Consider the following 16,061-nt stretch of genomic DNA (forward strand, 5'->3'; position numbering starts at 1 on the left):
AAATGCCAGTATATCTGCTGAAAAGCTGCTCTTCCTCAACGCAAGAAATACTGCAGTGTGAAAGGGGTTTTTGGAAATCAGGACAGAAGTGCTACCTTTTAAATCCGTTAAACTAACACAATCAGCCCCATGTGTGAAAGCAGCCTAAGTTTCAGTTTAAACAAGAACTTTCAGTCCCTCATTGTCATCAGACATTGCTTCAAGTTTTCCACCAACTCTACAGGACCCAATGAACATAACAGTTAAACATGGGTATCACCAGTATTCTGGTTACATCCAAATCTCCAGATAACATCACCTATTGGTTTCATCATGCCAATGTTGAAAAGTATGGGAGATCAGATGGACCCTTGTTGTTCACTATAGGCCACAAGCAGTAGAGTGGAAAAGATGTTCAGCAATGCCTTTTGGGCCCTGCCTACCAGAAAAGTTAGAGCTCCTTAAGACACACACACCCCAGCTCCAGCTCCCCAGCTCCAAATGGCTATGATGGTCAGGGGGTACTGAATACTGCTGAAAATCAACTGGATCACACTGTTCCTGTTCATCTCCAGACAAAATTCACTCACTAGAAAAACAAAAATTATTTCTGTTCCAACACTGGGCCAGAAGCCAAATGAAAAGGAATCCAGATGATCAGTTTCATCTGAAAAAACCTGGAGCTGGATTGCCACAATGTGTTCAAACACTTTGCCCAAGAATGGAATATCTGAAACCAGGTGATAGCTGTTTGAGTAAGAGGAGTGAAGTAGATTTTCCCACTAGAGAATACACAACTGCCTCATTCTTCCTTTTAAGTTTAAATATCATTTGGACAATCATTTCCTTTAAATTAACCAAACTTTAAATATTATTGAAATAATGTACTTTGAGACTATGCCAGCAGTTGCTTATTGTTGTTGCCCCATTAGCTTAACATACTGACAGCTGATGATGTTGGAATTTAGTTAATAGGGAAATAAGACTTCTCTGATAGACTGGTAACCACTCAGTAAAATGGCAGATTACTGTTCTTGCCAGTTATGAAGCTTTGGAAAGAATATGCCTGGAGTGGAAGTGAAAGAGTCTTGGGACAATTTCTGTGATGGGGCCCATGGAGCTATTTAAAAAGGCTATATAATGTAGCTGTTGAGAAACAAAGAAACCCTGAGGAAAATTCCAATTGAATGGTGCAACTACAAATTTCTGAATACTTAACCTTATTGCTTTCTTTTTATTAGTTGTTCTCTGTTGTTCAGGTCAGGCCTCAAAACAATAATGTAACATTTGGGGAAAAAGATGCAGCCCAGTAATATAGCACTGGATACAAAGATAGAGAAGATCTCCACAGCTACTGTGTATTTTCCCTTGGTGCTCACGTATGCTGGAACAAAGGAGAGCCAAACACTGCAAAAGACCAACATGCTGAACGTGATAAACTTGGCTTCATTGAAAATGTCAGGCAACCTCCTGGCAAGAAAAGCCACTGTGAAACTGACAACAGCCAGGAGCCCCATATAACCTAGGACACAGTAAAACATGATGGATGAGCCCTTATTACATTCAAATATAATTTCTTTAGTCAATGAGTGCATGTCAACATCTGGGAATGGTGGAGAGGTTGCCAACCATACAGTACAAATTACTGCTTGAATAAGGGAACAGCAAAGAACAATGGAAATGGCCAATCTTTTCCCCAACCATTTCTTTATATTGCTTCCTGGTTTGGTGGCCATGAAAGCCAGAACCACTGTGACTGTTTTTGCCAAAATGCATGACACAGCAACTGAGAAGATTAAGCCAAAACCAGTTTGTTGGAGGAGACACGTCACCTTCGCAGGCAGACCCATGAACAACAAAGCACAGAGGAAGCAGAACAAGAGGGAAATGAGAAGAGTGTAAGTGAGGCTCCGGTTATTGGCTTTTACTATGATGGTTTCATGATGTTTTAAAAATGTTCCTAGTACCAAAAGTGTGATCAAAGAAAAGAAAAGTGCTGAAACAGTTAATGTGGCCCCCAAAGGTTCTTCATAGGATAAGAAAGTTATTATTTTGGGAATGCATGAATCCTGATCCTCATTTGGATATTGATATTTAGTACATTCAAAGCAGTTGTCCATGTCTGAAAATGAAAAGACATGGTCTCAATTTTCTCATTCTTCAGTCGTTAGTCTCAAACACATTGTCCTACATTCAATGTTATAACAAGATTATGGAACTGTTGGTGGCAGGAAGGATTACTGTTGTTTGTGTACTGGTTATCAGCTCAAGGATTTCCTCATGCTGCATCTGACACTGCTTTGTAAACACCAATAAGTTATTTTGAATATCAACAACAACAGTAGTAGTAGTGGTTAGTAGTAGCAGGAGCAGCAATAGTAGGAACTTGTGTTCGAGCTTACTTCCCCCCTCCTAATTCTTTTTTTCACTTCATATGTCATGAATTTTTAGATTGTGAGCCTGAAAGAACTGGGTTTTGTAAGCTGCTCTGGACAGCCTTTTTGGGTAAAGGGCAGAATATGAATGCTGTAAACAAATAAAGAAAAAATAGTAGTAGTAAATATTATATAATATTAATAGTGTGCTTTAAAATGTTAAAATAATGACATACTGTACATTATCCTAGTAATCCTTACCAGCAACATTTAATGTTGGTTAATCTTGTTATTCCCCTCTGTCATTTTGAAAGGGGGGAAGTGGACCCTTCATCCCAGTTAGCAGTAAAACAAAAAATATTAATGCTGTTTACTTGAACAGGGCCTCTAACTCTCTCCTTATCTTATTTGCATAGGGTAAGTTTGGGGATTTTTTTAAAAAAATTTTGTATCCGCAGTCCAGATACTTTTTAGGATCTGCCTCATGGGCTAAATTTGTCAAGTGGTTGGGACTGTAACAAATGATTTTAGATGATTTGGTGCTTTGAAATACTGAAGTTGGGAGTTCAAAGCACCTCAAAGACAGCAAGGCACTTCTAAATGGAAGGGATTTTACCCCCTTCACTGTAGCAGCTGGTTCAATACAAACCCCTTTGAAGGGAGTTGCATTGAAACAACTGCTAAAATGAAGGGGGACAAAGCCTTTCTTTTAGTAGTGCCTTGTGCCTGTGAGGTGCTTTGAAATCCGATCTTTGGAACTTCAACTGAGCCAGTTCCGGGTCAAGAGACAGGACCCTGAAGAGAATTCACTCGCATACCCGAATCAAGTTGAATGGACTTTTCCACACATCAGGTGATGTACAGGGAGGTCAGTCCAGCTTAGCACTGGGTTTGGGTGTGCAAGAGAGTTCCATCCAGGGAGCCTGAGGCAAGCATATCAGCTAAAGAACATGCATATTGTATCCATTTCCCCCAATAAACACATTTGTGTATGCTTTTCTGTGCATTTTTTTCTAAATTATACACTTTTATGCATTTCCCCCTGTATTTATGTGCACATTTATTACAACTGAAATTGAACTGAAATATCTGGAGAATAGTGCAATCCAATGGATAACTGTGTTCTGATCCATATATGTCTGGGAACTATGAATTGGGTCAGTTCATTTTAAAATGGAGACCAAACAAAATTCTTCTTCACCTCTACTTAGCCCCCCACTTCAATATTGTAATATGTAGATTTGTGCATATAAAGTGAACGTCTCCCCCACCAACCACCTGGTGACGTTTTTGGTTGAGTGGGTGGGCAAAATCTGCTCTTTGAACACAATCTGTCTAGTCTATACAATTTCATGGTTTTATGTTCCTAGGATCATATGATAGCTATGTATACTCAGTCCCTTTTTGGTGGTGGTGGTGATGGTGATGATGTGCTGGTACTCATGCCTTGATAAAAATGGCTGTCATGGCAGCAAAGTGAGTACTCTCTCTCTCTCTCTCTCTCTCTCTCACACACACACACACACACACATACATACCCACACACACACACACACACGAGTCCTGTGCTTACTACTCTTACCATTCTGGTTTGAAATTTCCCCTTCTGGACATGGAATGCAATCGTAACAGCAAGATGCCTTCTGCTCCTGTTTTCTCCTGAAGTTACCAGGATCACAGCTGTCAGTACACACAGAGAGAGGAAATGTCTAATCCATGAAATGTAAAGAGGAGAATATTATGATTACTATTCAGAATATAAGTTTTTTAAAAAAGATTTTTCAGTGGTGGAGCTATGTTTAAGCAAATGGGCTATCAGCACAGGATAATTGTATACTCAAGATTCTGTGACATCCAATAGACTGCTAGTGCTCTTCTACATAACATATGTGATATTATTGGACTTATTTCCCTGTTACAATGATGCTCAGTAACCTGAGTTTGTCATTATCTTAAAACATTTCTAAGAGAAGTGTGATCAGTACAGTCACTGCCGTTGCTCTCATACTTCTCTACATAATGTCTATATCTACATACTTTTAAAGCTTCATCATTTCATTCATGGCATGTTGTGGCAAGGCATAAATCAGAGTTTTCCAACCATACTTCGAGAGTGGTGCAGTGTTAAAATAAGGGATACATAACCTTTATTTCCATTGAATTTTCTCATTTGCCTCCACACGCTCTCTTACACCTAAGCAAATATTATGAAATCTTCTTGTATTTCTTGTACAAGAATATTCTTCTGTTTCTGATCAGATTCTGTCCATCTTTTTTATTTTTATATTGGAAAAATATTATTATTAAATTTGTATCACGTCCTTCCTCCCAGTAGGAGTTCAGGGTGGCAAACAAAAACACTAAAAATACTATAAAACATAATATAAACAAATATTAAAATGTATTAAAACAAAACATCTTTACAAACATATTAAACAAGACATCTTTAAACGCATTTTTTAAAAAATATTTTAAAACATCTTAAAAAGCAATTCCAACACAGATGCAGTCTGGGATAAGGTGTCTACTTGAAAGACTTATTGAAAGAGGAAGGTCTTCAGTAGCTAAAAAGATAACAGAGATGGCACCTGTCTAATATTTAAGAGGAGGAAATTCCAAAGGGTAGGTGCCACTACACTACAGATCCATTTCCTATGTTGTGTGGAACGGATCTCCTGGTAAGATGGTATCTGCAGGAGGCCCTCACCTGCAGAGCGCAGTGATCTACTGGGTATATAAGGCTGCTCTCCAACACCTGCTGTGACCGCATTTATGAGTGCGACGAGGCCGCTGCTGCTGCCTTCCTCAGTGATGCCACCTACACCCCAATGAGGGGTTGCAGCTCTTGGCAGCTTCCTTCGCTCAGCGGACTTACGAGCAGGACTTTCGTGGAGATGCGCCAGCACCTTTGGTCATCTCGATGCCGCTGCTTGAGGCTGGGCCCGCCAGGAAGAGCCATGGCGGGTGGCTGGTGGAGACTTAAAAGCACCTTCCAAGCTCCCAGCTGGGCTGGCCCAAGAAGAAGGGCTTCCTGGAGACCTCTCGGGAGGTCCCTGCCTTGAGGAGAGGACTTCTTGCTGCTAAAAGGAATAAGACTGCGAGTAACATCATGGGTGGGGTGTTTCTAGGAGCAAAGCTGAAAGTGTCTTAATTTCCTTTTATTTTTGCCATATTGCCAAGAGGTGTTATGTGGCCTGCTAAAGAATGTAATATTATACTTATAGTGTTTAAAAGGTTTTTGTGTTTGCTGTGACATTTGTTGTTTTATTACTGCTATTGTATTATTTTATTATGAAATTGTTTTTGTAATTGTTGTTTGCTTTTGTTGTTGTAAGCCACTTTGAGCACAGGTTTATTTTGTAAGTCGCTTTGAGTTCCATTTTGGGGAAAAAGTGACTAATAAATAAATAAATAAGATCTTTCAGGTATCCTGGTCCCAAGCTGCATAGAGGTTTGTATACCAAAACCAGAACCATGAACTTAGCCCAGCAGCTAGTGGGCAGGCAGTGCAATTCTTTCATCAGTGGGGTGACAAACCATTGAGCCCATGTGGGCTTTTTCAGGAGCAGTCAGATCACCACTTCTTTCAGGGCAGCTGGAACCACTCCCTCCCACAATGACACATTGATCACACCCTGGATACACTCAGTGAAACCAACTCGGCAAGCTTTAATAAGCCAAGAAGGGAAAGAGTCAAGAGGACACTTTGCTGGCTATATCGTTGCAAGCACCTTGTCCATGTCATCAGGCTGAATCAAATGAAACTAATCCCAAGAAGTTGCAGCAGACATTACACTGAACACCTCACTGGGGACTACTCTCTAGATGTGGATGGGGCATCAAGATTGCTGTGGAGGCAAGCAACTTTACCCTCAAAATGCCTTGCAAACAACTCACAGTGGGCCTCTGAATGGTCTAATAATCCATTTCCTGGAGTTGATGTCAACAGACCCTGACAATATGGAAAAACTCCACTGGACAGTTACTTAAAGATGCAAAGGTGCCAGGGAATTGGGCTTTTTTTGCTGCCCTCACCACTACACAGTAGGCATGGTTATGATGTGTTACTCATGCCCAATCGACCTCATAGCATGTCTTTCACCGCTTGCACTGTAGCCATCATCCAGCCTGTTTCATCATCCTAGCTCACTGGTATATTGTGAAATGAAATATTCTTGTATTTCTGATCAGTTTCTGTCCATGTTTTTATTTTTTATATTGTTGCTTTTAAGAAGGTAAGAGAATAAGAAGAGCTTGCTGGATCAAGCCAATGGTCCATCTGGTCCAGCATCCTGTGGCAAGCCTATAAGCAGGATCTGTGTGCAATAATACTGTCCCCTGCTGAGGATTCCAAGAACTGCTATTCAGGAGCATACAGCATCCAACCATGGAGGTAAAGAAAAGCCATAATTGCTAGTAGCTATTGATAGTGTTATCCTCCATGATGTTGTAATTGGAAGTTCTTGTTATTACCAAAAATGTAGTTTCATACATCAAAAAATTATATGCACACTTGTCTTGATTATTTACACAAATTGACAGAAATGCAGTGCATTATTGCTTTATAAACAATTTAAAGCACATTCTGTGTTCAGCTTCTCCATTTAGCTTGCACAAGAGTTTGCTGATCTACCTTCTAACTGATTCCCTGTCCAGCAGAAAATGCATTAGACATAATGAAGATTTAGGATAGTAACCAGCACTAGGTGATCCATATTAATCCCAGAAACTGAAACTGAAGATTTAATGATTATAATACATACCATAACGCAAGCTACAGTGGCAATTTGGTGCCAACTCATATTTGATGTGTCATGAGCTATGAGTTTCGCACTAATCTTGTATTTATTTTTAATAGTGATAATTATCTAGACAGAAATTTTCCATGTGGCATGTGTACTTTTAACTGCTGTTTCCCAAGATCAGGATATTACACAGACCAATATGACATTTTAATCTATTTATTCCTGTGCATGCTTTTGCAGAATGTTGATGTTAAGTCTGCTTTTCTAATTATTTGCTATCCATCCTAGTTTTGTTCCTAAACATATATGCCAAGTATTGGGAACTCAGTTTACTTACAGGTTTAGCACTGTCTCCTGCCATTCAGTTTCAACACCTTCAGTTCATTCATGTGGAATATTTCCCATACCTGCCTTCAGACCCTACCTGATTAAAACTGCTGTGCCATGAGATGGCATCATCATGAATGGTTAACATTTTGTCAGGGGGAGCCCTGGGGTCCAGCCTTCCAATTTTCTCTCTATGAAATGACTGGTTTGGGAAAGTGATCCAGTTCACAATATCAAATCCAAATAGCAATTCTCCATTCTGGTTGAAGCAAATCTTCTCCCCGACACTGTTGTTAAATGAAACTCTTTTCAGAAAGTGGTGGAGCTGGATACAAAAGGAAAATAAAAATGTCTATTAAGAAAATATGAATCTGCTTCATCTTTACTTGGACCATTACTTATCTAGTTAGTACAGTCTACTCCCACAGACAGCCGCTCCCCAAGATCTTATTCAGATATCTTTCCCACCTCTGTTTCTTGATATTCTTAGTTTGAAGATAATAGGTGTGGCAACTTAATTTGAAGATGTTGAATTTATAATGTTGTGTGACACCTCAATCTCTGAACAGTGTGAGACTTCCAGAGGTTGCTGCACTTTACCTTGGGGTTGGTTTACTTGGAAAGAATGTTAGTGGAGGCTATGGTGTCTTTTAGGATATACGGTTTATTTAAATAGACTCACAACCTGAGCTCAAGTTGAAAGGTTTCGCAGCATTAACAGTCCAATAGATCTTGCTTTGCCATCAGGTTTGTAGAGAGGCACCCCGAAGCCATGGTGCAGCAAGCCAGCCTCTCTGTGTCTTCCTAACTCCCAGCTTCTCCGCAACATGGGACTAAAACCACAAGCCTCTCCTTGACTCCAAGATGGGGAGTGAAGGGTCCCTCTCCTGAAAAGAATTCCAATAATCGATTCTACAGATTCATCAGATTCTAACCTGGGCACCATTAGACGGCCCTCACACAAAACCTCATTCCAGTGACTTGGTAGTGGTGCCACAGTTGTTATTTATTTCATTTATTTAGGTAGATATAAATGGCACTCAATTTTTTAAAAATAAAATAAAATAAAAAGGCTCCTGCTGGGAGGAAGGGTGGGATATAAATCAAATAATAAATAATAATAAATAAAGAAATAAAGAAATAATTTAATAAATAAATAAACTCCAAACTCCAACTGGCACTACAAGTCACCTGATAGACAGAACAAATAAGTGGTTTGACAGGGAGTGTGTTAATCTTAGGAAAAGAATTCAATCTGCTTACTGTTTCTATCGTGCAAATAACGAATGTCAGCTCCCGCATTCTTACTGTGTGTTAAGGAAAGAATATAATAAGCTTTTAAATCAGAAAAAAGTGAGGCAATCAGGGACTCATGGCAAATGCTGATTCCAGCATCCATCACACGTAGCTCTAAATCTTTTTGGAAGCTTGTCTCTGGTGCTTTAAGTGACATCCATGAAGCAGCAAGAAAAATATGCTAAGGCCAAAGCCGAGAAAAACATGGGTGCATTGACCCGCTCCTTTTATACTTGCCAGCAGCCATCCGTGTTTACAGAACCAAGGTAGTCCCCTTAATTCTCTATGGGGCACCAATTTGGTTCCCATACCTCAAGGGTTCACTCGAAGGAATTCAATCTTTTTTTCTCAGGTCCATTTTTGGTGTCCCAAGATGTGTTTCTGGAGCTACCCTTAATCTGGAGGCTCTCTGAAATGCTCAGCTTGGGTTTGTGTTATTCAATACTGGCTTCGCTGCTGCCTTGCGGACACCCACAGCCCCTTTACGTCCCTGGTAATGAGAGATTCCTTTGAGCCATGTTGGGCAAAGGTGGTAGCCAAAAAAGTTATCTTAGTAGGTCTCTCTCCCTCTGATTTGCTCTCTATGGAGCTTGGAAGTGCCAAGATGATAGTTAAACAGAGGCTAGCAGATATTGACACCCAAGAGCTCTCGGCAGCTGCCCAGGGCCCCTGCTCCGCCCTAACAGTGAGCCTATCAGGACTTCCTTGTAAAGATGGAATGCCCTATCTTAGCTGGTTATCTGTTTCCAAGTATAGGAGGGCATTTTCATTGGCCCGATTTAATGCCCTACCATCTAAACTCTTGGAGGGCAGATACAATAAAATCCCAAGCAACAATAGGCACTGTCCCTGAGATAACATCGAAGTGGAGTCTATCTTACATGTTTTGTTCAACTGTAGATACTATGCAGGGCCCAGAAAAGATCTAATATACCCAGTTATGCAGTCCTTCCCTGGCTGCCCCCTTGAGTCTCTTCTGATCGCTCTACTTGAGGGTTCTGACAAGGCAATTACCGTGCAGGTGGCAAAACTTCTGAACCTGGCCATTTTAATCAGACCCTGTAAGATTGTAAATGGCAACTAACTCAATTGGATTGTTTTTTTGTCTGCTTTAGTTTCTGATTTCAAGCATTTTTTATCTTTTTATCTTTAATATTTAATACCATGTTTTTGTATTTGTGGTCGGTCGACTGTAAATAAATATTGTTGTTGTAAATAAATAAATACAATTTAATAATAAAAAATAAATAGATATCCCTTTAAGTGGTTTACATAAAATTGTATAAAATATTAAAATAGTAATAAAAACTAAAAGTAATAATATAATTATCAAATATAGATACACTCAACAGTTTTTATTAAAGCACACAATAAAATTAGATGTCTGGGTATTGTTATCAGGGGGAATGGGAGTCAACACTGGGCAATGATGTTCCATTAGGAGTACCAGCAGAAGAGGGAAGCACTTTAGGTAGAGTTGGAAGCTGAGCACTGTAAGGGGGCCCACACCACTTGAGGTCCAGGAGCTACACAAGTAGACCAAGCAAAGTAACAGCTTCTGGTAGAGGAGTTCTGCTACAAATGGGCCAATCTGTGACATTGCTAGGCTGACACCCAGGTGCCACTGCCCAGTTCTGAGCTGGAGAAACATGGGTGGTGGCTTGTCTCTGTGTCTACTAGGCAGTTGGAACAGTAACTATTTTATTGGAGGGGGAGTAAAAAAAAAGAAGAGGACTAGTGCAAACTTCCATTGAGCGGTGACTATTGGCTTGCAGTAGGTATCATGGAAATGGAAAAGGGAAGGAAGAGGTAGTGTTGGTTTTCAAAAGCAGTGAGGAAGTTCTTGCATCCATTGCACAGTTATGAATGAACTTCATACTGGGATTTTTCAAGTCTAGCTTGCTGGAAAGGAAGGGATGAGTATAGGAGTGATTTTTGGTGTAATGTTGGTGTTAAGATCTGCTGAATAATAATAATAAGGTCCTATTGCTCCTTATTTGGGACTTTGTTGAGCCAATAGAAGGCATGGCAGCAGGAAACAGGGGCTCTTTTTGGAAGAGGATTCTGTGTCCACATTTACATCATACATTTATTCCACAATTATTCCACTTTAAGCAGTCAAGAAATCTCTAACCTGATTGACAGATATTTCCTTACATGAGATAATATTTAATAATAATCCAGATATGGTACTATGTGGACATGTTTTAAGGCCTCATGAACTTTTAAGATCAGAGAAAGGTTTGAGATAGCAGTGTAAACCTGGGAGATCACCAGTTTCCATAAGCATCTGTCCATAGCTAAGGTCTTCATTAGAGGCCCTTCTCGGAGTACCTGTGCCATGCAAATATTCAGTGGGCATAAACATTGATGTCATTTCAGCAGCAGGCAAGCAGTAATATGCATGCATGCATTTATTGTAGGGCTTTCTAATATAATGTAACATGATTTATCTCTGCTGGTGATTTTTATGCTGCTTTTTATGCATCTTGCTGCTTTTAGTAGGGCTGTGCTGAAAATTTCCAGAGTTCTATTTGTTTTTTGCCAATTGCCATTAATTAACAATAAAAGAAATTGTATTTGAAAACTGTCAAAGGAAAGAGAACATTTCTCAGAAATTATCCTGGATGGAGTGCAGGATATATATATATATATGTATATATATGTATATATGTATATATATATATATATATATATATATCCATATATCCATATATATATATATCCATATATCCATATATATATATATCCATATATCCATATATATATATATCCATATATCCATATATATATATATCCATATATCCATATATATATATATCTATATATCCATATATCCATATATATATATATATATGCTTACCTTACTTCTGAGGTAGCTGAGGGCTGTTTGTGAATGTCCTTTCTTTCATTCTGCAAATCATCTCACCAGTGGTTTCCATTTTGCAGCCTTCCTGGGCGCCCATGTTTCAGTCAAACCCAAGGAAAGCATCATGAGGTAACTCCTCCCATGGGGCTTTTTCAGATAAGGAAGTTCAGGATAGTTGCAAATGCTGGATAAATTTTTACTGGAAAGAAAAACATACACACCATCCTTGGCTACCTTGCAATGATAAGGTAAGGTCAAAAATCCTGCACTGACCAAAATTGTAAATAAATTCAAAAGTGCCTGGAGAATGAGGCATAAAGAATGGAAGCAACTTTTGCAGAAGAATGAAAATGTTGAGAATTTGGAGGGCATATTTCAGCACAACACTAGCTTTACAGTAAGTGTAAGTAGTAAACTACTGAAAAGAAGTAGGGAATACTCTCTGAAAGTGGTATATGTGACAATTATGGGTGGTGTGCCCTTTTGTTTCTTCTTTCTTAGGCTATTACCTGCCATGACTGTTGATTCTGAAGATCAAGCCTTGCTCCCTTCATCGTTCCTCTCTGTTTCAGTTGACTTGATTGCATGGCATGTAAAGCATGGGCCACAGCATATACAGCATTGTAGATGCTGTAACTGTGCCCAGTCATGCCCATTTCAAATAAAGCACCAGAAAGGCTCTCCAAATTCTCCTCCATAGTACAGATTTCCACAGGTTTTTTGCTAGGTTTTGGAAATGCACAGGTGAATGCTTGCTCCCAGAACTCCTTGATAAAACCATCTTCTTTTATCAGTAAATGATTTCTAGTTTGAATAAAATTCTGGAATCCTAATACTTCACTTGAGTGAATTGTGAAGGACAAAGCACCATGGATGCCTTGTATATCCCAACTCTTTTGAAGAGGCAATGCTGTGAGCTCCATCTGGGCTGTCATAATCCACACTTTACCTTGAGGTGCCATTGTTACTAACCCTGTTTCTGGTAGATATAGTAATATTCTCAAATATAGTATATGATCCTCATAGATAACTAATGCATTGGCATTGGTCTTCATGAAACCATATATTTTCAACAAAGAATCCAGTATGTCGAACATACCCAAGACGTGAACTGTCTTGACACTTTCTAAGAAGGCAGCACAGATACCATGGATGGGAAACACTGCAAGTAAGGTCTGCACAAATCTTTGTCCATTCTCATTATCTTTGGCAATGATACCAACCCATGTCCACTTGAAGTGCAACAGTAGTTTGACTATCCCTGCATTTTGGTAGTCTTCACTTGGAACCATTTGGTAGGAGGAAATACTTTCAACATTATCATTTATAACTGGAGCACAGCCATACATGAACTACAAAAATAAAAAGTTTGATTGACTGGTAGAAAGAAGGAGAAATTGTTTCTAAATATTAACCAAGTTTAGCATTTTAGTTTCTTTCTTTAGAAAATATTTATGCATCAAGAGGACTTTATGGGAAAGATATGGACACGTTCAGTGTAAAAGTATTCATTTTCAGTTCACTGAATAATTTAGTTTTGCACCAAACTGTGATGCATTGACAATGGTGGGAAATGTGGAATTTGGAAAGCTGTAAATAGGAACTTCCCCAGTTTGGAAACACCACATTTTGTGTTGTAACCTAGGTACAACATTTACTTGCATTGAGGAGATGAAGAAAAGGAACATTCCATTTTCCTTCCTTAACCTAAATGTCTTTGGTCAATAATAGTATTGGTGTCAAGGTGATTTTTTTCCCCATGTGTAGTGGAGGTGTAGGAAGGCTAAACAATACTCACAAATAGTAATAACTCTGGGCACCATCAGCCTGCCCACAGACAAGGCTGCATCCCAAACCCTTGATGGCAATGTTGTTCTTTTAATTTAACAGTTTATATAACAGTTACGTTAAAAACACACAACCATCCTTTAAGTGGTTTACATAAAATATTCATTAAAATAGCTATTAAAACAGACTTTAAAAACAGTAATAATAAAATTATCAAAAATATTAATAGAATCAGTGTTTTTTAATGTACACAATAATATTACTATACATGTCTGGATACTGTTATCGAGCAGGAGTCAACATTCCTTCCATAAGGACAACTGATAGGAATGGGAAGCATTTCAGGTAGTGCTGGAAGATAAGCACTCTAAGGAGGCCCACACCATCTCACTCTTGAGGTCTGGGAGCTCCACAAAGTGGCCAACCAGGACAACAGCTTCTGGCAGACCAGTGTAAGAATTTACGAACAAAAAGAGCTTACTGGATCAGGCTAGTGGGTCATCTAATCCAACATTCTGTTCACAGTGGCTAACCAGATGTCTATGGAAAGCTTCCAAGCAGGACATGACCACAATAGTATAACAGATTTAAGGTCAGATCACTTTGTCAGATTTAAAGTAAGATTGCTTGTTTGTTATAAAGGAAATTAATGTATACATTTTTATCAGCTAAAATTTAAATAATTGATTTAAATAACTGTTGATACTGATATTTTAGAGGTAATTTGTATACTTATTTAAGGAAAATATATTAATATTTAATATATATTCCATAATATCTTTATATATATACACAACTGTGATGTTAAAGGTTTTTTTATTATCATAGGAATATTGAAAGGTTTATAAAATAGGATGTGTTGCATTATATGATATTCTTACTAAAATCTGTATTATCAGTTAGAGTTTGTATGGCATAACAAATGTCTTTGTTTTCTATGCTAATATTATTGGCTATTGAAGTGAGTGTGATTATCCTAAATCCACTGGAAAATAAGACTTTTGGACCATCAACTGCAAATATAAAATCCTCAGTCAGCTTATTCTAAACACACTTACAAGAGAATAAGTCCTATTTAAAGTCAATGAGAAATATTTCTGAGAAAACATACATGCATTTATGCTGCAATAAAGTGACATTGTTTCATAGTAGTATGCCTTGTGTATAGGTTTATCTCAAAATATTCAATTCTTCTCCACAATAGTAACATGTAGAAAGACAAGGAATGTATTAAATAAGTGCAGCATACATCTTACCTGTGGAACTTTGTAGATGCCCAAGATATTTGCCATGTGGAGGGAGGTTTCGGGGTAAAGGGCTCCAATGACAGACATTATGTTGTTCTGGATGCCACACTTGTAGTTGGGGATGAACTCATTCTGGGTAGAGAAAAGTTTCATTGTGGCATGATAAGTCCAACTTGAACCATATCTATCATAGATGTGGAATCCAATGGTGGCATTAGGTAAAATCTGGTGGTTTTCATTTATCTCCTTCACTGCATAAACTAAGGCTAAGACATGCTGGTAGTTCTTCGTCATTACACTGTAAGAGGAAAAATTCTGTATTACAGAGACATTCTGCACAAAATGTCTAGATTTCTAATGAATATTGACTTTTCAAAATTTTGGACATGTTTGCTGGGAATATTAAATGAAAGAAAATTATATGTTCTAGATTTTTAGAATATTAGAATAGGAATGCTCATTGTGAAGGTTGAATTGTAAAAAAATAATCAAATTATATTTAGATTCTATAAGACATCTCTCCTTCATCCCCCAACAAAGATAAAAACTGTCCAGTTCATTAGAATGAAAGTAGAGCTCAGTTCCTGAAAAGCAACTTCTTTTAACATTGCTGCAATGGCATTTCTCTCTACCTGTATACCATAATGATACTGGATAGGTGTACTTCTGCTAATGTTGTCTATGATAGGAGAAAGTAGGCTAGGACCCATTACTACTACTACTACTACTACTACTACTACTACTACTACTACTACTACAACAACAACAACAACAACAACAACAACAACATTTGCATACCGCCCCATAGCCAAAGCTTTCTGGGTGGTTTACTGTTCTTTGCACTATTGCTGCAATCTTCTGCAGTGATCTGGAAGTAAAACTTTGATCACAGTGTGCCTTGCTTTTTCATAAGATTGAGCTCTAAGGGCCCTATACACATTTATCTGGAAGTAAGTCCCACTGAATTTAATGAGGGCTTACTATTCAGAAGGCATATATAGGATATAAGTGTAAGAGTGTAAGTTAGATAGCGATACAAGAGCAGGCTAGGGTGTAAGCTGCTTCCTGGGCTTGGGTTTCCCAATGGGGCTTCCTGGCCCATAAAGAACATAAGAACTGTGAACATGTAATAAAATTCTGTTCCCAAGAGTTGCCCCCCTTTACCCATCCCTTTCCTTACTACAAAAGTCCTTCAAAAAAGTGGATTTGTTGTGCAAAAGCAGAGGGTCACTTTAATCCACTTCAATTACACAAACCTAAATTTGCTGGTGTGCAACTGAATCCCTCCCACAAAATAGTGACAGTCTGGAGGGGGTCACAGAGAAATTCACCAACTTCATGTTAAATGATGAAGAGACTGAAAAAAACTTATCAGGGTGAGATATTTCTTTCAATATGCATCCATTTCAATAGTGCATGTTAACATTGGGGGATA

At 38.5% G+C, this 16,061-nt stretch overlaps 1 protein-coding gene across 1 annotated transcript in view; it reads right to left on the reverse strand.

Annotated features, from left to right (window-relative positions):
* Positions 1-14,920, reverse strand: part of LOC133367586 (vomeronasal type-2 receptor 26-like) — a 46,713-nt gene extending 31,793 nt beyond the window's left edge. The window contains exons 1-4 of the mRNA XM_061591682.1: positions 14,636-14,920; positions 12,101-12,943; positions 7,524-7,751; positions 3,937-4,063 (exon numbers count right to left, since the gene is read on the reverse strand). Of these exons, the coding sequence (XP_061447666.1) occupies positions 3,937-4,063; positions 7,524-7,751; positions 12,101-12,943; positions 14,636-14,920 (1,483 nt within the window). The remainder of the gene's footprint in view (positions 1-3,936; positions 4,064-7,523; positions 7,752-12,100; positions 12,944-14,635) is intronic.
* Positions 14,921-16,061: the final 1,141 nt, after the last annotated feature.

Source organism: Rhineura floridana, chromosome 11 (assembly GCF_030035675.1).
Source record: "Rhineura floridana isolate rRhiFlo1 chromosome 11, rRhiFlo1.hap2, whole genome shotgun sequence".
NCBI classification, from domain to species: domain Eukaryota; kingdom Metazoa; phylum Chordata; class Lepidosauria; order Squamata; family Rhineuridae; genus Rhineura; species Rhineura floridana.